This window comes from Ixodes scapularis, unplaced genomic scaffold (assembly GCF_016920785.2).
Source record: "Ixodes scapularis isolate PalLabHiFi unplaced genomic scaffold, ASM1692078v2 PGA_scaffold6__148_contigs__length_123643588, whole genome shotgun sequence".
NCBI lineage: Eukaryota > Metazoa > Arthropoda > Arachnida > Ixodida > Ixodidae > Ixodes > Ixodes scapularis.
Genome location: NW_024609881.1, coordinates 80236282 through 80260257, shown reverse-complemented (window position 1 = coordinate 80260257; position 23976 = coordinate 80236282). Strand labels below are relative to the sequence as shown.

Below are 23976 nucleotides of genomic sequence, written 5' to 3'. Positions count from 1 at the left end.
GCTGACTGGCGATTCGCCCGAGTTCAACCCATTTTCAAGTCCGGCAACAAATCAAATCCATCAAACTACAGACCTATCTCGCTCACCAGTGTGCCGTGTAAGCTCATGGAACACGTTATTTATTCTAATATTATCTCATACCTGGATCAACGCAACTTTTACTGCAACTGCATTAACTGTGTCATGCCGCGAGCTGACGTCATCAGCTTTGAAACCGCGCCAAACGGCACCTTAAATCCTTTCTCCAAGTCAAGCCAGCTCCCAGCTGAAACCACGCGCAAAGCTAGCCATTGGCACCTTTTACGCTTCGGTCCCATTGGCTGGCGGGCGTCGACTAGGCTCCCTTTCGCCTAGAGTGCCTCAATGTTGCTTGCCGGCTGCGCTTTGCGGCAGCCAGCAACATTGAGGCACTCTACTTTCGCCGGACACGCAGCACCATGAAGGGGCCAATCGTTGAAACTGACGCTGCACGACAGTTTCAACGACCGGCCACTTCATGGCGCTGCGTATCCGTCAGCGCGCCAACACGTGGAGAGCAAGGATAGCGAAAATAATTCCTGGAGAAGGGGAACAAGAGGGACAAAGGACAAACACAAACCTCCGAACACAGCAAGAATGATGTACATGCTTTCGCATTCACAACTCATAACAAGTGCTTAGGTGTACCTCAAACCTTCTTTTCCTAACCAGCATGGTTTTAGAAAGCGCCACGTATGCACTAGTCAAGTGTTTGAGTTTGTCACGGATCTTCGTTTTAATAGTCATCCTCCACTACAAACACGTTATATTCATAGACGTTGCCAAAGCATTCGATACCGTCCCCCACCAACGCCTACTCCTAAAACTTTCTCTCCTGCAGATTAACCCTGTTGTAATAAAATGGATAGCCTCGTTTCAAACAAGTAGACAACAGTCAGTCTCGGTGAATGGCTCTTCATCTAACTCAGTCCCAGTATCTTCAGGCGTCCGCCAAGGTAGCGTTCTCGGCCCCCTTCTTTTTCTCATTTATATTAACAATCTTCCCTCTTCGATTACCTCAAATATCCAATCCACCTATTCGCAGATGATTGTGTTAGTTATAGGAAAATCTTAAACCCGACAGACCATTACGTCCTCCAAAACGACCTTGAGGCTATATCTTCCTGGTGCTCAAAATGGCAGATGACCGTTAACCCCGACAAATGTAAACAAATGACCGTTACTGCGAATTCGAACAAATCATACAGCCAATATACAGTACTCATGCAGCAACTTTAAGGTGTTTTACTATGCAAATACTTAGGAGTACACCCTCTGAAACTCTCTAATGGAAACAACATATCGAGAACTTAGTCACCAACTCATTTCAATCTCTAGATTTCTTAAGGCTATACACCTGGCCCCCACTACAACAACATAGCTAGTATATAAAACAATTATTCTCCCAAAACTAAAATATGCAAGTATCATATGGCATTCAGATCAAAATTATCTTATTTCTGAATTCCAATTTGTCCAAAGTAAAGCAGACCGGTTCATATCAAACGACTTTTCGCCTCAAACTATACCTCGTTTCAGCTTCGGTCCGAGCGCGGCCGATGTTATGAGCCGAAGGGCCAATCAAACAGCGAAAGAGGCACAACGTCATGGCGTGCTCTCTGCAGTTGATAGGATTAGCCGCTATTCGCCGTCTCTCTGTGCGAGCTCCTCCGCCGGCTAGTCCTATCAAACGCAGAGAGCACGCCATGACGCTGTGGTTTTTGCGCTGTTTGATTGGTTCTTCGGCTCATAACATCGGCTGCGCTCGGACCGAAGCTGGAACGCAGTATAGTGTCTCAGCTTTAAAAACAAAGTCAGGTCTCACTTTATTGTCGACCCGGCGCAAAATTAACCGCATATGTTTCTTTCATGACTTATACCACAGTAACTCGTGCTTTAAAACACCTATTGTCGTTCCGCACATAATATTTCTCCTCCAACCGATAATTCCTGTAAGGTACAGCAATACCTGTCACACACTAATTGCTTTCTGTTTTCATCCTTCATATTATCGGTTACAGAATGGAATAACTTGCCAGACGAGATGGTTACTAACACAGATCCCGTTGAATTTCAACCAATGTGCGAGCGCCTATGGTATGAATAGTACACGTAAATGCGTATTTGTTACTTTCAGAGTTGCCGTTTCCCATATTGAAATTATTGTTTTATAGATAGGTACGTCCAGTGGAGAATTGCGATTGTGTACGTAGTATGTCACTTTATTTTTTGTAAACTGTGTTGGGCTGATTAGGATTATTTTGTTATATCATTGACCGTGTTTGGAAAATTGTGTGATTATGTTGTTACAAATGCAGGAGCGCCCTTGAGGTAAATAAATGAAATGAAATGAAATATAAGAAACTTGTGAGAAGTTTGTTATAAGTTTATTATATGATTTTTATATGTTCTTAAATATCTTGTATGATTCATATGTGTTTATTGGACACAATAAATTTCTCATACAGATGGCTTTTTCACTAGGGGAATGCACACGAGTGCTGCGTTAGCGCATCACTGGCCTCTGGTAAGTGACGTAGTAGATCCAGCACTATGCGGCCTTGTCACCTGAAAGCTGCCGCTCTAATAATACGGTTGAGGGCACTACAAGACTCGCTTTTAAGACGCTAACGCCAACATCGTGGGAAGTATATACACACGAGACAGAGTAGATTCTTCCTCGGCCCTCCCGTGTTGACAGGGTTTTAGTGGAGTCTGTCGACGGCAATCGTCCACGCTGAAAGCGAGCTTGTTAGCGGCGGCATCGCGGTTGTCATGGCAACAATATCTACCAATAAGCACTCTACATGACGCGTGACGTCAAGGATCCTCGCCGATAGCCGAGCAGCAGCTGCCGCTCGTCGCACGCCATTCACGGTGTCCTCGCAAACGAACCCAAGCTTTTGAGAGGTCTTCGCGCGACACAACAAATATAGAGCAACCTCGACGCCCGCGAAGGGCAGCTCACCGGGTTTGCGAAAACGTTTTCGTTGGGAAGAGAGCTGTGAGCCGGAGAGATTCTTTTGATTAAAATGAAATGGGCCTCACCCCCCCTTCTCCAGATCGGGGAACTTTTATGTCGTCTCTTTGAAAAGTTGCGGAAGAGAGCCAGCAGCGCGCCGTGTTGAAATGCGGTACTTGAAGAAGTACATTTTGCACACTTCTAAGTTTAACGCAAATGTTTTAAACCTCCTCAAAATTTTGTCCGTCCGTCGGTCCGTGGATATCCCGCTAAATTTAGCGGGGAAATTGATATCACGAGTCCTCTTCACGAATTCCTCAGGTAAATTTAGCGAATTCCTCAGCAGTTCCTCGGCTAAATTTAGCGGGAAAATCGATATCACATGACCTGACGTCACGGGACATGCAGACCGATTTCCGTTTCCCCGCTAAATATAGCGGAACATTTTACGTCACGTGGCCTCTACACCAATTCAGTTTCCTCGCTAACTTTGGCGGGAAAGTGGTGTAACGTGAATTCCACCTGACTTCGCGTGACTTTACACCCTGGGAAAATCGACAACACATCATGAGCTGAAGCAGATTAAGTATGGTGTTCCCCAGGTGTCAATTTTAGGTCCGTTGCTTTTTCTTTTATACATAAATGATCTAGCTAACATAGCAAAAACTCCAGGTATTATATTATATACCGACGACAGTAATGTTTTTTTTTGTTACAGATAAAAGTTCTAATAAGCTTTAGAACATAGCAAACACTTGGTTTGAACGATTATCACTGTGGCTATACAGCTCAACAAACTAGAATTGAACATCAGTAAAACAAAATACATTATCTTCAATTCGAGAAATATAGCATATGACCATATTATTACAATAGAATTCTAAACCGAGATAACTGAGCGAGTGCCCTCTTACACATTTTTAGATGTGTGGTCCGAGAAAACGCTAAACTGGTCATGTCACATAAACCATGTTTGTGGTAAAATATCTAGACCAGTTGGTATTTTGAATAGAACTATAAGCATCTCCTCCCCAGCTGGCTCAAGCGTCTACTGTACTACAGTCTTGTTCACTGACATTTTCATTATTGTCTGTTAGTTTGGGGGTCCACTACAAGAAGCAATCTTAATAAACTCGTTATTCTTCGGAAGAAAGCAGTTCACTCCATCGAAAACTTAACATCTAGAGAGCATACCGCCCCTTATTTTTTCAAAATAATCCATATTGCGTGTTGAACAACTTTTTAATACTAAATTTGCAATAGGATTATATAAAAAAATAAAAAATGACGACGACGCATTTCATAAGCAGTATCCCCGTAAAAAAAAAAAAAAAAAAAAAAAATTTAGAGAAGAAAAATATTTCGAACTAAAGACGAGAACAAATTATGGATCACAAAGCTTGGAATATCAGGTACCTGAATTTTTAAACAGATATCGGGAGATTTAATACAGGATTACAAGTGTTATGTCGTTTTACAGCTTGAAAAAGAGTGCAAAAAATTACTTCTTATCAGACTCTCCTTAGCGCTAATTTGTGCCTGCCATTCTGTCATTTTAACTTTGTTATTTATTTAGTATTGTACCATTTAGTATTGTATCATTCAGTATTGTATCATCAGTAATCATTTTTGTATCGGCAGTTATAAGTGTTTTGCATGGTCAATGCGTGACCGCTTTTGATATGTCCGCCGTTGATTTTTATTTCATGCATTTTCTTAATTTTTTTCCCCTTTTTTCCTGCTGAGTGATGCGTAGGGATGAGGGAGCTCGTCAGGCGGCGTTAGATCGCCTTTTCTTTCCTCAGCCTAGACGAAAAGTCTGAATAAAGACATTATACGTCGGCTCAGTTTCCCCGCAAAATTTAGCGGGAAATCGACGTCACATGAACAATGCACCAGTTCAATTATTCGCTATATTTAGCGCGAAAATTCACGTCTTGTGACGTACACACCACTCCAGGTTCCCCGCTAAATGTAGCGGGGAAAGATCGACGTCACGCTACCTGACAACACGTGACCCGCACAGCCTTTCACTTTCCCCGCTAAATTTAGAGGGAAAGCATACGTCACGTGACACACCGATTCTCCGTTAATGCATTTCATGCATCATAGGACTTTGAAGGCAAAAGGTCGCTGCCAATTTTTCTCTTAACCATGTGCTCCGTTTCACATTAGGTCCGACGACAGCCGACGGTATACGATAAGACAGAGCCCATCGGGCGGCGCCGAAAAGTGCAACGTCACGGTGCTTGTCGTCTTCGTGCGTTTGGAGTCTCCGACTCGACCAATCACGCACAGGGGAAAAATAATGGCGCAGGATCGCGTCGCATTTACTGTGCGCGAATGGTTTAGGGGACCGATGAGACAGCCTCAAAAGGCGGTCCATCGCGGTGATTGTCATGTTTCTGTACACGTGTTCCACACACCATCGCTGAACCGAGCAGTTGCAGGAAAAGGTCCGGTGACTTGCGCTTTTGTCGCTTCCCGATTGGTCCCTTTAGGTCGTAGCGTCGGCTGCGTCTGGACTTGGGCTTACACGAAGTATATATGGACAGGAGACATTGAAGACGCTACTAAACTGGGCTATAGACCTCTTTCGAAACACTGCCCCCTGTTGGCAGCTGTTGGAACCCTGCACACTGGCGGACTAAAACCGAAACTTCACGACACTGTTAGTGCGTTTGGTTGGATTCGAAGGCAAAACCACACCCCCCCCCCAAAAAAAAAAAAAAAAAAAAGGTGATGGGGGCAGTGACGTTGCACTTCCAACGCTGTTTGATTGGCTCGTCGGCCCCTATCGTTGGTCGTGCGCCGACGTTCGCTACTTTATGCTATGACTTGCACGTTCTACGATGTCAGTTGTTCTGCCGTTGCGCATGCAGTGGTTCCGACCTTCTAATAATCGGTACGTGATTTTCGAATGGGGTCTATATAGACCAACACACGGCTTACAAACAAGCACGGGTTTGCCCAATATGTGCGTGCGCAGAAACCAGATTCGCGTGGGAGGAAGAGTCTGCGCATGTGCAACACCGACAGAAGCGCCACCGCTGCGGCGAGACTTGGAAGAGTTGAGTCGGCTTGCATATATAGACCCGTTGCTCTCGGGCAGGGGGCGCGAGCGCGTCCGCAAGACGCGATCATGTTATGCTGGCAGCACTATCCAGGTGGCGGTGTAACGTTAAATTTTGACCGTGCCACGTTCGAACTCAAGCATCTGTCAGCATCTGTAAACGCGCGATAACAAAACGTCTAAAAAAAAAAGAAACTAAAATAAAAAAGAATTATGCAGCTCGCGGCCTTGGCGTCCCAATCAGCTTTATTATTTCATTGCGTTCTTTCATAGCTTCCGTGAGCCCGTATGTTTCAATTTACATGATAGCGAAGCCGAAGCTATTTGCAAAAACATGATCCCGTGAACGATGCTCGCACTGCACGAGCGCGCGTGCTTAGAAGGGACACTGCAAGCTCGGAGCTCGCTCTTGTAGCCTCTGCAACGCTGGCATTTATAATGGAACGGAGTATAAAAAAAAAACTGTAGTGGGAAAGCGTGATGACGCACGTTCGAAACGCGAGCCAAATATTCTATTTTGCTCGCCTGGAGCGCTGCTCAAAACTTTAGAGCTACGGGCCTATACCGCTTCATCATGAGACGAACCGCAAGGGCGATCGGTGGCCGAGTGGACCTAAAGCCCCTATATATTTCAAAAGTAGCGTAAGGTGCGTCAATGCACGAGGCACGTGCAGCCCTTGGGAAGATCATGACGACACAACGCAGCACTGAGCTAGATTTCAGACGCCATGTTCTTCCCAGGAGTGGCGCGCGGCACGTGTCTCGAGCAGTTCCACAACAATTGATGGCGCCGCAATTCCCAGGATAGAGGGGTTTTAAGTGGACCAACGCGTCTCAGCTTGGAGCGTGGAGCGAAAGCTTGCGCTGCGGAACCTCCTGGCTTCGATTCCCACCCCAAGCCCGTTTCGATCTGGATGAGCTTCGTATACCGGCCCATGTTCATGTGGTGACTATACTGCGCGGTGCACCTTTATTACTGCACTGGCTAAATTTCGCATCTACATCTGAGAGACAGACCATCCGTTAAGGCGTATAAACTTCGAGACTGTATAAACATGACACGAGGAACAGAATTAAAGATGAACCTCAGCCGGCGCTACGAGCCATCCCAGCCGATCCAACGCTGCGGACGTGTCACCTGACAACACGCCCCACGCGTCGCTGGGCCTCTCCCAAAGGTCACGTGACATCCAGCCGGCTTGAGATTGCCTTTAGCGAGCGTAGTCCACAGAGCGTTTCAAACGCACGGTCGGGCTTATGTGGTTGGAGTAACGGACCTTTCTGTAAAGTCCCTCGATCAAGGCGTTTCCTGTGCAAGTGCCGCTGTGGTGCCTGGAGCGCGTTTTCGACTGGTGTGTTTAGCGTCCTATCCCGCCCATACATCAAAAGTGATCCCAAAGTGGCAGCAAATGACGTCATAGAAGACGGAGTGTCATGCTGTTGCATGTCGCGATCCTGGCGGTTGGTCGCAGAAATGCTGGCGAAAACTACAGGCGAACGCGAGTTTCGCTGTCGTCACGGCGTTCCAGGCGTCCCAACTTCCGGTTGCTTTAGCTTCCGTGGACTGCCGCATTGGAGAGCGACCTGCAGCAGCACAGGCGTCTGCCACAAACACCACAGCTATTGGGACGCCGCCAGGTTCGCGACCGGCGACAGCATGCTACGACATCATCAGGCGGAAATCGAGGGACCACTTTTTTGGACCCGGAAAACACACCAGTCGGAGACGCGTTCCAGGCACCGTAGTGCCGCCAACCATCGTTGTGGAGACGCGCAAGACACGTGCCACGAGCGGGTGCTCCGTTCCCATCCAATTCCAAGGGCCGCTCATTTCTGTGCTGCACCGCCATTTGCTTCCAAGGGCCGCTGGAGACGCGAACCTCGTGCACTGGCGCATTTGACGCGGCATGAACGACAAACACATCGATGGGGCTTTACCTTTCCGGAAACGCCAGCGCCGCCAGTGGGCGCTCCGGGGAATAATCACGAGTTATTGCTCCAGCACCTAGAACAGTTAGAAATGCCACGGCAGTGGTTGGCCCTCGTCCGATGTCTGTATTCGGGCAACACGGTGACAACAGAGATGAATGGTGCCAAATCGGAGCAAGTGACTGTAACAAGAGGTCTACGACAAGGCTATCCGCTTTCTCCTCTCTTATATATCCTCCATGTGTCGGGGCTAGAGAGGCGCTTGCTCCAGTCGGGGGTAGGATTCTCTTTCACCCATTTAGAAAAAGGAGAGCCAGTGAACTGGACGCTACCAGGTCTCACCTTTGCGAATGACATCGTACTTACAGCGAAAAGTGTAGAGTCACTACAGCAGCTTTTAGTAATTTGTGTAGAAGAGGCGGATGCGCGCTGCCTTCGCTTCAACAGCAAAAAGTCGGCAGTCGTGCAACTAGCCGGACCTGAAGAGCCGCGTCTTGGTCACTGCGTGCTGCAGGGCGAACGAATCCCCCTGCAAGGCACCTATAAGTACCTGGGTATTCTACTCACAAATAAGCCAGAATACCTAGCGGAACACCATCTCCACCTCAGAAAGACGGCCGTGCGAAACACCAGTGTCCTTCGCAAGCGTAACCTATGGAGCTGCAATCGATTTCTGGTTACAAGGCAACTCTGGAAAGCAGCCATGGCCCCTGGCCTAACGTTTGCTAATGCTGTTGTGTGCATTCCTGGAGACGTGAGGGACATTCTGGAGCGCCGGCAGCGCGAAGTTGGGAGGCAGGCCCTAGGCTGCCATGGCATGGTGGCGAACGAAGCTGTCCAAGGAGATCTTGGATGGTCATCGTTTGAAGCCAGAGAAGCAGCTAGCAAGATCGGCTACGACGGGCGTCTGCGACTCATGGACCAAGGACGGTGGGCCAAACGACTATTTGTGTACATACACCTGACAGGGATACAGACAATGTGGAGAAAGCGACTGTACCAGCTGGAAAAGAAATATGGCTTCTTTACTGTGCCCGTGGCTGCCCCTACAGAGCAAAAGCGGGAACTGGAGGTGCGGAAGAGAGTGCGCGAGGAAGAGGCTGTGCAGTGGTCGGAGGCGGCCCGTTCAAAGTCAACCCTTCAAGTGTACAACCGCTGGAAAAATGAAATATCGACAGAGACAACCCTGTATGATAATAGCCTGGGCAGTCGCCTGCTTTTTGAAGCACGTGCGGGAGGGCTAAGAACGCTAGTGTACAGGCAGCGTTTTGACCAACAGGTACAATCAACATCATGCCGGGCATGTGGCGAAACCGAGGAAACTATCAAGCATATTGCGCTCTCCTGCCCAAGTCTCGTACCAAGACACCCGGTGGATTGAGGCCAGGCGCCAGACAACGGGCTGCATCTAGACGAGGCACATTCACACGAACAATTTCTGGCAGAAGCCCTCGGCTTCCGAGTTGGGGATACAGGCAGGGATGCTGTGTGCTGGCCCAGTGCGGACTTAAATCGCGCTGCAGTGGCACTGCAGCCCAGCTGGAAGTGCAGCGACGCAGTCGAGAGGACTAAGAGGAGGCTGGAGGACTGGCGGCGAAGAATGCAACAGTAGTGCAATCTTTTTTTCTCTCCGTTTTTATTCGGCTAGGTCTGATTTCTATTCAAACCGCCCGCTTCAAAGGGAGCAGCCATAAAATCATCATCATCATCATCGGAACTATACGAGGGAGTCGTGCCATTTAGCCGATCCAAGTCTAGACTAGTCGAGCTTTTCCGTGCTAGGTGGCGCACGCTACTGCCTGAATTGCAACACCATTCTTAATTCATTCATGCAATACCAGGTTAGCTAACGGTCTTTGAACGGAGTTGGGACGAGCTGCGTTTTTTTTTTCTTTTCTTATTTTTTTGCGAAGGAAAATAAAATGCACCAACTCAGCTAATCACCGTAGCAAAAAAACAACAACAAAAAATGTTGGATGCCTGAGTGATACCTTGCTTTTGGCGCGTGGTCTTCACGCAATGGCACGTTAAAAAAAGAACAACAAAAAACGGTGGTTTCTCCAGAACGATGGCCTATTCAATAAAGGTCAGTGGGCAGACGTGCTGTGATTGAGCGTTTCTCACCTCATATGGACAATGCAGCGCAGCACAGGACACTGCAGAGGTTGCCGTCTGCCATACACAGGGACCCAACGCGAATGTAGGGAACGTGGTTCTCGAAGGCCGTACCGTGGTAGCAGCAGGCGATGGAGCAGCGACCCTCACTGTTCCCTTATGTCCTCATGCGCGCCGCTTGAGGGTGTAGAACTTAGGACGCTGGAAGGTCGGTTTTTGTGACTCCTGACGGCTTGCTCCAGTTTGGACGTTTGCCATTCCGGCTGTATAACGCATCGGCAACCTTTCAACGTCTCACGGAGATAATCCCAAGCCGTCTCAATAGGACCATGGCCTTAGTCTATCCCAACGGCGTAGTCATGTACGCAAACAATTTCGACGAACATCAACATCGTCTACGGCTGGATTTAGATGCCAACTCAAAAGTTGAACTTTGTCTAAAGCCATCGAAGTGTTTCTTCGGGTATACGACAAAATAAATAACGTTGGTCATGTTAGCAAAGATGGCATTCGGCCAGACGCAGCGAGGCTGGCAGCATTTACTAACGTGCCTGTAGCCACCAATTAAAAAGCTTTACAGGCTTCGTACTTTGCTTTTGCCGCTTCGTCCACAACTTTTCTCTTTCTCTAAGGGCTGCTCCCTTGAACCGCTTCCCGAGAAAGGACACAAATGAAGATAGGGAACAGACAAAGCCGCCTCTTTTGCGGATATAAAGAAAGCTCTTTCAGAACCGCCAACGCTAGCGCGTTTCGTGGACGACGCATCTACATTCCTTCACACAGATGCCAGTCGAGAAGGGTTAGGTGCTGTTTTCAACAACGAGGCAAGGATGGTAGCGAACGACCCGTCTCTTACGCAAGCAGGAAGCTAAGTGAACCTAAAGGTCGGTGCCACTCTTCCGAACTGGAATGCCTCGCGGTGGTGTGGGCTTTTGAGAAGTTTCGCCCTTACCTGTACAGCAAAGCATTTACAGTGGTCACAGACAACTCTGCCTTTCTGTGGCTCCACTCAAAAAGTGAACTCACGCCGAAACTCTCTCAATGGACCATGAAGCTTCAAGAGTGCGATTTTATAATTGTTCGTCGAAGCGGGAACCACCACCAAGACGCCGATTTCCTTTCATGATATCTTGCAGGTGACGTGCTCCCGCGGTTTCAGCCTTAACCCTACTTGACCTGCTGGCAGAAAAGACAGCGGACGTCGAGGCATCAAGTCTAATCGATCATCTTAGAAGTGCAGAAAACGACTCATCTCCGCTGAACAGACGACACCTACGGAATCTTCGAGCGCACTATCAGCTACGTGACGGTCATATTCGTGGCTTCCTGTTGTGCCCAAACCTTTACGTCGCGGCATCATGGTCATCTGCCACGACGCTCCTATAGCAGGTAATCTAGGACAGCATCTAACATTAGAAAATATCGAAAGGAGATTCTGGTTGCTTCATGTCAAAACGGATATTGAACATCTCTTCATTTCTTGCACAACGTGTGAGATGCGAAAAACACCGCCGCACCCCATGAAATTGGAGCTTCAACGAAATCATCCTTATAGGAATCTATCACGTCGGTTCATTTCCAAAGACGGAGTCGGGCAGTAGATACATGATTGTTGCGACCGACTACCTAACAAAGTGGGTGGAGGTTGCAGTATAGTCCCTGCTATGGGAGCCACCCACCTCGTGGGTGGCTCCCATAACCTGTGCTACGCCATGGATCTCCACGCCTGGTAAATTCTAATCGAGGAACGCCGTTAATGTCCAGACTGTTCAAACGACCACTGCAGGAGCCCTAATCTACACGGCTGGACCAAGGAACCGGGTCATAGCCGCCTGCTGCGTTAGGTCAGCGGTGCGGACCTGGCCAATCACAGCAAGTGGCAATGTCCCGGCCCCTTGGTCCCGCCGTGTTGATTAGGGCCCCGGGACTATAGAGTTGGACACGAATTAGCATTCCCATAATATCCCCAGATGAATGGGCTCGCAAAACGAACGAATCGCAACCTCGGCGATAGACATTCAGCCTATGTGAATACAACACATAGAGATTGTGATGAATATGTCGGTACAGCTGCGTTCACATTGAACACCTTCCGCCAAGAAGCTACCTGTCAGGCACCGTTTGAGCCGGTGTACGGCAGACTTGCTAGTCTTCCTAAAGAACGTATACGATGGACGCTACGTGGACCCGTCGGGGCCAAGAGCTCGCCAACGGCTTCGTCCGCCGATTGAAGGAGGCCCAAGGACAAGCCCGCCTTGCAGTTCTGCACAAACTGTCCAAACTTGCCGAGTGCTTGTGTACCGACGCCGCCGCACCGTTATTTCAGACAGGCGACGTGTTACTAGTGCGAAGGCAGATCCGTCAGCCACACCTGTCGGAGAAGCTCTTGCCGTGCTACTGTGGAACCTTCCAGAAAAAAAAAAAGAAACAAGAACTTGGAGCTGTCACCTACCCACTGGAAGAACTCTCGGTGCAATGTCGACGAAAGCGTAAACAAGTGTTTCCCACTCATGCCAGTCAGCTGAAGCTATAGACCTTTTCATCCTCCGTCGTATGGGCGCTGCCATCTTGGAATCACGTGACACGGCCACCATTATAGGTTGCTTTCGACTCACTGCTCCACTCTTCCCTGTGCACCCAGTTGGCAGATGCGTTGTATACTCGTGTTTTTCGTCGCGTTTCACAGCGTTTTCTGGCCTTACTATAAAGTGTGGTATCTACTAAATTGCATTACATCATAATGTGCGCAACGTCTGCAGTTAATTTTGTAGCACGATTTGATTATTTTCAACTTCGGCGTACCGAATGCGTGTGAGGATGAGGCCCGGGAATTAGCGCTAGCTTTGGGCCACATTGATTATGTAGATGACTAATATATCAGGAGTGTTCAAATGTCAATTACCTATGGCAACTCAGGTTTGTTTGCAAATAGTGGCGGAACGTTCACAATAAGAATCGCGTAATCGCGCATTTACGATCGGAAGGTGCTAGTCAGCGCAAGGAAGTTATCTGTTTCCTGAAAGCATCGTCTTCTGTATTCATAATACATCGTAAATAGTTTTTGTCATTGCGTAAGGGAACTCGTAGAGGAGATAGGCAACAAACCCTGAGCTTGTATTTTATCTGAGGCTATAGGGATAACAGTACGTCAGCGTAAGGCGATTTGTTTGTTCATAATATCTCACCTACATGCGTATGCCGTTCTCAGTCGTTTTTGCGATATAAACATTCGGTTGGTAAGTTTACTTGCGAAGTTCAAGAAATTGTTTACCATTCTCGGTCTCATTTCGGTATTCTTGCAAGTAATCTATTGATTCTATTTAGGTAACAAATTGAATCCCCTTTATCTATGTCGACACACAGGTTGGGACTTCCCGCAAAAGAAACCACCACGGACAGCCTAAAGGGATACTTAAGCGAAATATGAAATATACCTGTCGTGTTCAGAAATAGGCTGAATATGGTCCACAATATCCGTGAATGACAATCGCACGTTTGTATTTTGAGCCTGATGGCTGTATTATTCGTTATATACGGCCCACTCTGGCAAGCGCTCGGGGAGCAACCAGCGAAGAGCACGTGACATCCGGCGCAATCGTGACGTACATTGTCTCGGGACGAGCGAAGCGGCGGCGAGGCTGACGTCCACAGGATGTCCTAGCCGTTCCAGCCACTGAAGCGGCCGAAGCGCACCAGCGATCGGGCCACCGCAACTAACCCCAAAGCTGCTTTTGTACGAACTTTGAGTGACGGGTTCATCTTCTATAACCTTGTCGAGGGAGAATACCGACGTCTGGGACAAACAAAAGAGGGTCCCGGTGAGAGGGGAGTTCCTCCTTCCCCTCTTTTCTCCTGGTGGCCGGAGGCGAGACGGGCATCGCCACTACCTGTCAAGGTTCCTAGACGGGCTTTACAAACGAGGCTTTAGCGACATCCACCAGGTTTTCTTTGCTAATCGTTTAATTCGTTTTAAAATTTCTTGGTCTATTCATGGTCAACGGAGCAGTATTCCATCAGACACAAATCTCTTGTTGAAAAATACAAAAGAAAAAACGAATTAAACGATTAGCAAAGAGCAGCTGGTGGACGTCGCTGACGCCTTGTTTGTAATGCCCCTCTAGGAACCTTGACAGGTAGTGACGATAACTGTCTCGCCTACGGCCACCATGAGAGAAGAGGGGAAGGAGGAACTCCCCGAGGCTCTCTTTTGTGTGCCTTAGACGTCGCTATTGTCCCCCTAAAAGATTATAGAAATTTAACCCTTAAATCAAAATTCGTACAAAAGCAGTTTTGGAGTTAGTTGGGGTGGCCCGATCGCTGGCGAGCTTCGGTCGCTTCGGTGGCCGGAACGGCTTGGACATCCTCTCGACGTCAGCTTCGCCGCAGCTCTGCTCGTCCCGAGACAATCTACGTCACGATTGCGGCGGATGTCACCTGCTCTCCGCTGGCTGCTCTCCGAGCGCTTGCCAGGGTGGGCCGTTTATAACGAATAATATAGCCATCTCACGCCAGTGCCTAGATATCGTAGTATTTGACCCCCCCCCCCCCCCCCCAAAAAAAAAAAAAAAAAAAGGCATCTGCATAAAAATTACCCGAGTCCAGCGTTTATCGATGGCGAATATGGGGTTACTTCCAATGGCTGGCGACGCTGACATTTAGAGAGCGTATCTGTTCAAACAATTCAAATTTGTTCACACAGGTCCATGAAGTTACGTCTATCGTTAGATTTCAGCCAAACTTTCCAAGTTTGGCTCCTAGCTTCCTTTAATGTTATTTTCCCAATTGCATGGAAAACTAATATCAGACTAATTCGACGGGCCTGTCACTTTTATCTTGAGCAAGCAAATCTTCATGTAAAAATAGTTTATTTCCTAGGGCTAATATTGTGAAATGCTGTACATAAGTACTTTAACAAGGTTGATATTAGAAAGAAACTTCCTATTCGGTCTAGGACGAACAGTCAAAATAATTCTCGAGTACATTTTTTAATTTTTTTTATGAAACAGGCCGAGACAACAATTCTTGATTTTATCTATTCTCCGCGTCCTTAAAGGATACTTTTTTAGTCTGCGAAGTTCACTAAAAGTTACGTGCTCACGAAAACCAAACAGTAACTAGTAAACTTGTGAGTTCATCTTTTCTTCCCGATTCACATTCACATTCATGTATCAGTTTCTACATTAGTTTATTCTTCTGGAAACTAATCTCGTCGGATACGGCCTTAGACAATGGTAATCTTTTCTGTATATCAGTGCAGCCCTTTCGCCACCGTCCATAATCAGACACATCAAAGTTTGTAAAACAACCTGCACGTTGGATTCAAAACCACCTCATAGTTCTCAAAGTGGCTCAGTACCACTGTTTCATTGGGTGTGCGCTACAAGAAAAACATTTGTATCAGAAAATTCAGCAAAAACTACACATAACAGAAACACAGCAGCGTGCACATTGGAACCGAAACCAACCAAATTGAAGCAACCTAATGGTGGTGAGTGCGTCAGCGCCCTCTCTCCGCCGGTCAGGCAAGTACCGAGATGCAAGTGGTCCATACCTATACGTCACCCGAACAGACTATCTCGCCCTAAATGTTCATGCAGAAAAGAAGGACGAATAGTGGAAAGAAGTATGAACGTGTGGCAGGATCTGTATAGGCGAAAGCGAGGGTTTTCAACAATATATATGACGACGATGTACGCATTCCATGATATTATACACTGTAATTAATACTTTAATTCAACCGCACAACCACGATTCAACGTTTAAGGTTGCGGCGCAAAGTTTTACCAATCACGGGTCTTTTAGGCGATCTGCCTCATTTCGTGACAACCTTTCGATCGAGGTACAATATATGTGACTGAAGTAAATAAATGAATATTGAGTTGTATAAGCACAACGTTTTTTCTGTTAATTTAAATGTTTGTATTGTTGCGTTAAAAATAAATAACGCACTTTTTAATTACTGGTACCTGAATATATAATTGTATCGTACAAAAGACAAAAAACAAAACAAAAAAACAGCTATATAGCTATTTATTTTACAGCGGAAATAGTGCCTACTGCCTGAACAAAGCGAAAAATACATTCTCACTTTAGCGGCTCAAACCGGTTTGAACCGTTATTTTTGCACTCCGAAACAGAACCGGACCTGAACCGAAAGCCGTGAACCGGAACCCGAACCGATAAAAATTTCGGTTCAACCCTATGATTCTGGGCGCGAATAAACCACACGCAACACATGTATTTGTGGCCGGAGCCCCCGAAATCAGAAGACCTTAGCTTCGATTTCGGAACGCTCCGAAGAAAACGTTTTTTTTTTTTTTTTTTTCATTCAGTTTTTTTTTATTTCACAACAGCGAATATTTTTCAAGAGACTGTAACATCAGCACGTTTGTCACGTTTTTTTTTTTCATGGTTGGTTGTTTGTTTGCACGCATACTTGGCTTGAAATGTTCATGCGCAGCTTGCGATCATCATCATCGAACACCGGCAGATTTGTTTGTATATAGATATCCATGTATAGATATATACTATATTGGTACGATGTGAAACGCTTCACCACGATAGAAATATATGTCAACAAATGGGAGCCACCCATAGAAAATATATATATATATATTACTCTTTGTCAACAAAGTTCATTTTCTTTTTCTTAAGGTCTGAGGTCTTGTCTTCTGTTTGCGTTTGTGTATATATAGATATATTTATAATATGTTTATAAAAAGAAAAAAAATGGTCGTACAGTAAAAATAACACAGATGGACTTGATTCAAAGAGAGCGGGGACAACAATGAAGCGATGCACGACGAGGGAGAGGAACACCCTTGGAGTAACATCCCGCGATATCCTGTTCACACACCAACAAAATGTTCGTCGAACAACGCGGCAGTCAACTTGATTGAACCTGTGTCGGGGCCCCGTTCACACTTGCGGTACGGTTTGCCGGATTTTGCGATTTGCCTTCTCGACTGATTGCACCCAACGCTTGGTTGTCAGCAAAGACATCAATGCTGCGATATGTTGAACAAATGTATAATTCGTGTTGCGTTCTTTTTTTCTTTTCACGGACACGTAACTATATCTCCCATATACATTCATACTTGTGGTGGCTCTGCTTCTCCGTGCTTGCGGTTTTCATACTGATATGATTGCGCAGAGCGCCCAACTACCTGCGAAGAGTTTACACTGCTCACTGCAGGAGCAATGTACGGCTCTCATACGTACAGGATTAGTCACGATCGATCAAATCGACGGGCAACACTACTGTTCACATCGGTAGACCTCTCAATGGCAGAGAACAAGACGGATTTGCGTTTTCTCTCACATCAATATACTTCCACATATCGCCTAAGGCGAATATACTGGTCATTTCTAATTTAATCTCTACAAGGGAAGATCACGTGAACATGTCTATGTAAGGCACGTTCACACCTACGGTTGATTGCCGCGTGAAGCCCTGCATCTGGGGTTTTCTTGGCAACGAATCGTCCTTCCGCAAACGTTACACTACTGGTCGTCTTCGAACTGAACTTCAGGAAGGACGTGTGAACAGATTCAAAAGGCACCTTCACACTTGCGGTGCCGCAATACCGCAGGAAGAGACGACAACACTTACGGCCAACCTCGTCCAAACTTAGCGTTGCCATCGTCACGTTTTCTTTCTATATTTCTTATCCACTAATAACACTAAATTGTTCACTTCCTTGGAAGGGCAACGAACCCTTCTATACATACTCCAACCAAATCGAGCTGCAGAAAAACAAAAATGCAAACAAAGCGAGCTACAAGACACCTTACAGCAGTTTGCAATCCAGATTTCATTCGTATGTACACAAAAAATAATGACCTTTCCCGGCAGTGTCGCAGTACTGCAACTGTGAAGGGACCACGTCACTGGCTGTACTCTGCCGCGCAACCACATTTCCTCTGTACAGTGCACAAATGCGCACGATGACGAGAAGTCTTAATTGTCAGGAGCTTGGTTTAGTCCTGATGTCTAGAAAAACCAACTGTGAAGAACGCAGACACTGCACACCAATCCGACAAAAAATAAATAAAAAAGAACATAGCTTTTTTTACCAGGAAACAGATAGAGATAAGGAAAGTGCGTGAACGCTTCGTCATAGTTTCACGTGGCACCACGTATAGCCTGGAAGCGAGAACCACTTGGGCCTTAGAATTTGGGTCTCATGTTTGTTTCTTTCTGACAAAATAGCTTTGTGTGCAAAGCGTAAACTACATACATCTTTGTGTGTGATAAATACGAACAAAAGAGTTTCTAGATGCCTATTAACGTTTGCAAGTACAGCCTCTTGCGGCTGGGGTGTGGTACATCGCCTGGTGATTAAGCCTTGCTAAGGCGTGCCCAGAGTTGGCAGACTGGCGTCCAAACAAAGCATCCTTCATCCTTGGAGGCCAGGCTGGCGCTTGAAGCGTGCCTGCTTGCAAACCTCTGCATGCCTACTCCAAAAGGCCGTTTCATAAGGTGCGAATTTTCGAAAGAAGGTGCATCTTGGCAACGCAGCAAGGATGCACATGGCGCACACTTTTGCGAGATACCGCAAGGGTGATGATGATAATGCTGCTCGTGCGACGTCCCAAATACACGTATTTCGGAGAACTTGCACCACTTGAAGCGTCCATTATTCAAGGAGTGCGGCACGGTGCGAAATCATTTCGAGAACAACTCTGGGCAAGACCATTGACACAGCATGCAGTAATAAGTGCTAACCATACTTTTTTTTTTTCCTCAAGAAAACGCTCTAATTTCCTGCAAACCAATAATTTGACCCAAGTTTTCAGCATGCCGCTTCCAAAGTATTTGGCACAACGGGATATACCACCAAGCGTGTGTAAAACGACTCAAAAGACCACCATCTTTACACAATAGTTACGAACCCCTTTTCGAGGAACAAACACGGTGCTCTACGATTCTTTCTTTTGTTACACGACGCCCAAGTCCCAGAAAGCGAACAATCAACACGGCCTGCCGACATGACAAGAGCAGCTTTACGGCTACCCAATGAATTCATCTGACAACTGGTTTGTTGGACCAGCGCCTTCAATAAAAGTTACACTGTGCCTGTCAACTCTGCTTCCCAATGACGTGCGCTTGAAGTAGAGCTGCCCCTCGTAGCATGAGCTATGGGTAAGTGGCGCCACTTAACTGTCACAAAGCCAATTAAAAGCAGTCGAAAGCAGGAAAGTCGGTGCAACGCGAGCTTTCGGTCTCCTGCTTCAGCGGCGTTTTTACGATTTCTCAGTCATGTGTAAAGACGCGCTATGAAAACTGCTCTTCTGACATACTTTTAATACACGGTACACCCACAGGCGGGTCTAACGTCACGCGCCGCACCCGCACTTGGTATGGACAAACGCTGATTTGTTTGTAAACGGTGTGTGGGTCTGTAGGATTTCCTATTAGAAACCATAGAAAGGGCCGTTAACAGGACAGTGACTTTGCTGCTTGCTGCAAAGAGAAGGGTAGCCTTCTCCACACGACATATATTATGTCCTACCTGGCGCCACCAGACGGGAGTCATACGCACTTATTTGCTCGCTATCTTCGCGAAATGCCCGCTTGGAGCGGACAGGCATAGTGCACCTTTCTTGAGGGGCTCGGATTTGACGCGTCTGCAAGTACTAGATGTAACGCCACCATTTTAAGCGACCAAGGTAGAGCATTTGCGATGTTCACAATATCTGCTTCCGCCTGCACTGCTGAGCTGCTGCACGAGTTGTCGAGAATTGTTGCTCAACCAGATTTATCTGCTGGAGATACTGGGAAATGCGGGATTGATCTCAGTGAAACAAATTAGGATTTCCAACTCCGACTAATCTTGAGAGTAACAAGCCCCCTACCTGTGTATCACCGTAAGCACATTGTTACTTACGCATTTGTCATGGTGTCATTTTGAACTGATAAAAAAAAAAAAAAAAAAAAACAAAGCACGGATGATGTTTGGCTTGAGTAGGGGATAGTTGGTAACGCAACTTGATCAATACTGTGCTGCTCGATGTATTTGTTTAGGTTTGGCAACCAACGAAAGGTAGCTATGTAAGTGAATTTCAGAACTGAGCAACTCGGAAACTTTCTTTCGAATGGCAGTGCTGAAAACGAATTGCATATTTGCGCTTGCACAGTGAAGTGACATTTTCCAAAGAAAAATTAAAACAGGATACATTACGCTATTCCAATTCTTAGCTGAACCAAATCTTGAGGCAGGTCATCATTCTTCACATGCGCGATCACAAACCAAGCTTAAGAATGTGCCATCGGATGATAGCAGCAAGGGCTGTAGGTGGCAGTTCCCTCGAAATGTCCGACCCGCTTCAGAAATAATATAAATAAAACAGACGAGAAGGTAACAACTGCGAGCAGTATCACGGGCTCAAATGTTCGACCAACAGATGCCGATGACATGGACCACCATCATCATCATCACAAGCAGTGTCGTCATCGACATCATCATCGTCATCGCTTGAGAGAGAGGGAAGGGCGGGAAAAGATTGAAGACAGAGTGGTTGGTTGAGGAGCACCTGGGCATGCATGCGATATTTCGTCCTGGGGAAGCGAACTTGCATAGTCACAACTCCCGCACGACATAAACTACAACGGCAACAACGAAGACGCGAAACAAAAATATATATATATATTTGCGAAAACAAAGGAAGAACCTAAAAACAAAACACCGACGCAGTGGTGACGTCACGAGAAAGCTGCGCCAGATTGTCGGTCCGGGAGTGATTTTTTTGTTTTCGATTGTAATACGGACCAGAGGCGGCGCTACGATCGCTTGCGCGCCACGTCTTCGCCACTGATAGGTCCACCGATCGCATCTAGTAAATCGGGCATATAGGTGCAACATCACACCAAACGCCTGCACGCGCTTGCGAACAGACAATATCATACGCGGCTGATATGAACAACACAAGATGTCACTTCAACGAGATCTCAGTAAATTGTGAGTCCTACCACTTGCGGCGACAAATGGCACCGCCAGTGCATCGGTCACAAACCGTTGTCTCCAAACCGAACGTCGTCTGCCATCGAACCGTTCTCGTCTGCTGACACTCCCTCACTGCTTCATCTTCCAAGACCAACCGTGACACAAACAATGTCGAGGGGCTCATCGTATCTGATAATCATAAACGCACGACCCCCTCTTCCGATATCCGAACATGCATGCACCTCACTCATGAAAGAACAGAAAGAAAACGATCAAAAGGTTTGGCGTCGCCTTGAGCTTTCTTCCAAAACTGCTCGATGCTAAAGTTTGGCTCTCCGCCCGCTTGGAGCGCTGCGGAACAATCCGATATTCGTGACGTAAATGAGCAGCTTGTCCTTGAAAAGTACCGGGATTCGAACCCCGCGAGGAATCAGTCTCTCCAGTCCTCAACATCCCCAGAATACACACATACACACACACATACACGAAGGAAATAAAACACTCGCAAGATGGCACCGGAAAACCCACCCGCGGCCAAGTTCGTGAAAGTCCCCTCAGAGGGCACTCCTAGCCGAGTTTTCCAGACGCTGCGGCGGTTGTGATGGTGGCGAAAATGCGGTCGACGTGGCGCTGCGATCGCATGTTGCGCCAGCGGCGGGGTGCATAGCTGTGCGGGGCCGGGCGGCTAAGCTCGGCTTGCGACGGCGGGCGACGCCGTCTTGTGTTCAGGGCGCACTTCCGTCGCTGACCGAGAGGTCGTCTTCCTTGAGGTCGTCGTCGTCTTCGAGATCGTCGTCGTCGTCGTCGTGCAGCGGCAATTCGGCGGGGCAGAACTGGTAGGGCTTGGGGTCGCCACGGATGTCGCAGATCACATTCGTCAGCGCCATTATATAGTTCTTAGCGAGCGTCAACGTCTCGATCTTGGACAGCTTCCTCTCCATCGCAACGTGAGGGATGACTTCGCGTAGCGCCTGCGAAATTGAAACACGAGGTTACGCTTACAGCAGATTGGGGATGGCTGAACGAACGTATAATTACATCTGGAGCTACTAAACAGGCTACGCTCAGAGTATCGGCACCCCCTCCCCTCCCCTCCCCACCTCCCGTTTCCCGAATTTCCCGTGTGCGCCGCCATTTTTGATCTTTAGTGCAAAAGGGGCGCAATTAGCAAATGTTACAATTTGAAAACGTGACTTCCCGAGGTTTAGAGACGGCGTTAGGAAGCTCAATCGATATCGGTTCGCCCTGTCGTGAACTATTTTAAAATTTCGGGATGGGGGAAACACCGCTCCCTGCGATTTCAAATGACGCTTCGGGTACTGGCAACCACGATTTTAAGCACCAAGATGGCTGAGGTGTCGTTACACTAAAGTGTAGCTCAGTTAGTCGCTCTATAGTTACACTTACATCCGAGCCGGACGGACAGATTAATGGACAGTTGCATTAATTTAAGCCGGGCTGTGACTTTCGCCACCTAGAGGTTATGTATACGAGTTTCCTACTTTCCCCAAGCACGCCATCTAGCGGTGCCACCTTTCCCCAGCCGCCATGTTTGGGTAACGATACCCGGTGACCGTAACAGATGGAAAAATGAATATATATAGTCGCATTGATTTGAACCGGGCGACGATTTGCGCCACCTAGAGGTTGTTTTTGACTTCTCGGCTTTCCCGAAGCATGCCACCTAGCGGTGTCGCCCTTTACCAGCCGCCATGGTTGGATAGCGGTATCCGTTGACCGTAACCTGGTCACTGGAATTATATGCTAAATCTTGAAGTGTGCTTTCATATAGGTCCCATTTCTTCTGGTAAACTTAACTTGCTTGAAGTTCTCCAGAGCCTTCAAAGCTAATTTGAAAAGTCCCTGGTTTGAACATACTTCTGCATGTCCTATCTTTGCGGAGCCCACAAAAACACACCGAGAGTAGTACATCGTACAATAACTATATGGAACACACATATGTAAGCAAGGAAAGAGGTTTGATTAGGGTACTCTTCTTAAATACACCTTATTTGTAAACAAATATGAGATTACGAGTCAACAATTCTTCGTAGAGGTGGTATTTTAAAATATCAAACAAATTAGTTTTGTTAAGATGCAATCACTGTCATGAGCTTTTCATAAGCAGTGTTTTACAACTTCAGCTCCCATTTAATTTTCTCTCCATACGAGTTGCTTGAATTTAGTACACAAAATAAAGCAAAATGATGAAAAGTGCACAAATCACGCTAAATTTCTATTTCATGCGAAAAAAAAAAAAGCAAAGGAAGAGTATGAAATAGTAGACTCCACAATATTGCATTTGTTCCTTTTTGGAACTCAGATCTCAAGTTCAAATACTTTTTTTAGATATTTCAAGCTTCCAATCGTACTCGTATACCCCCGCGAAATGGCAAAAGCAGACGTGCTTTTGCCATTTCGCTGTCTGAGTACTTTTATCTCTTATAAAAAAATATTAAAATTGAATTGAGAAAACATGCACAATATGGACGACTGTAGAGAAATAAAATCCTGGCAAACAGTGAAACTTAAAAAAAAAAAAAGAAATCTGAAAACGGAGAGTGGGAGCGCTACTGCGTGCTTAAACAAAACATATTCAAACAGTTTTTTTTTTCATGCCGTCTTCAGACACTTTGAAAAGGCAAAACTTCACGAATGAATTTTCAAGTGTCTGTCGTGGCTAATGGGCAAAGCTTGTCTCTCCTTAAAGGCCGGCCACTCAAGTTGCGAAAGACACAGACAGATTCGGAACTAAAAATACTGGAGATAAAAAAAAAAAAGGAATGACTACGCGCTGAAGTATTTTCTATCAACGAGACTTGGCTATACAACTTTCAGAGTGCACCCGAATTCGCACGTGTCCTGATTACTGAAACAAATAAGGCAGCAGAGGATATGTTTAAAAGACTGACATTATGCGCAGGAAAATCAAA

The 23976-nt window shown here is 46.7% G+C and overlaps 1 protein-coding gene across 2 annotated transcripts in view; it reads right to left on the bottom strand.

The window, feature by feature from the left end:
* Positions 1-16403: 16403 nt before the first annotated feature.
* Positions 16404-23976, bottom strand: part of LOC8050760 (class A basic helix-loop-helix protein 15) — a 294675-nt gene continuing 287102 nt past the window's right edge. For both annotated transcript variants that reach the window (XM_042286137.1, XM_042286138.1), the window contains exon 4: positions 16404-22014. In XM_042286137.1, coding sequence (XP_042142071.1) covers positions 21769-22014 — 246 coding nt within the window. In that variant the 3' untranslated portion in view covers positions 16404-21768. The remainder of the gene's footprint in view (positions 22015-23976) is intronic.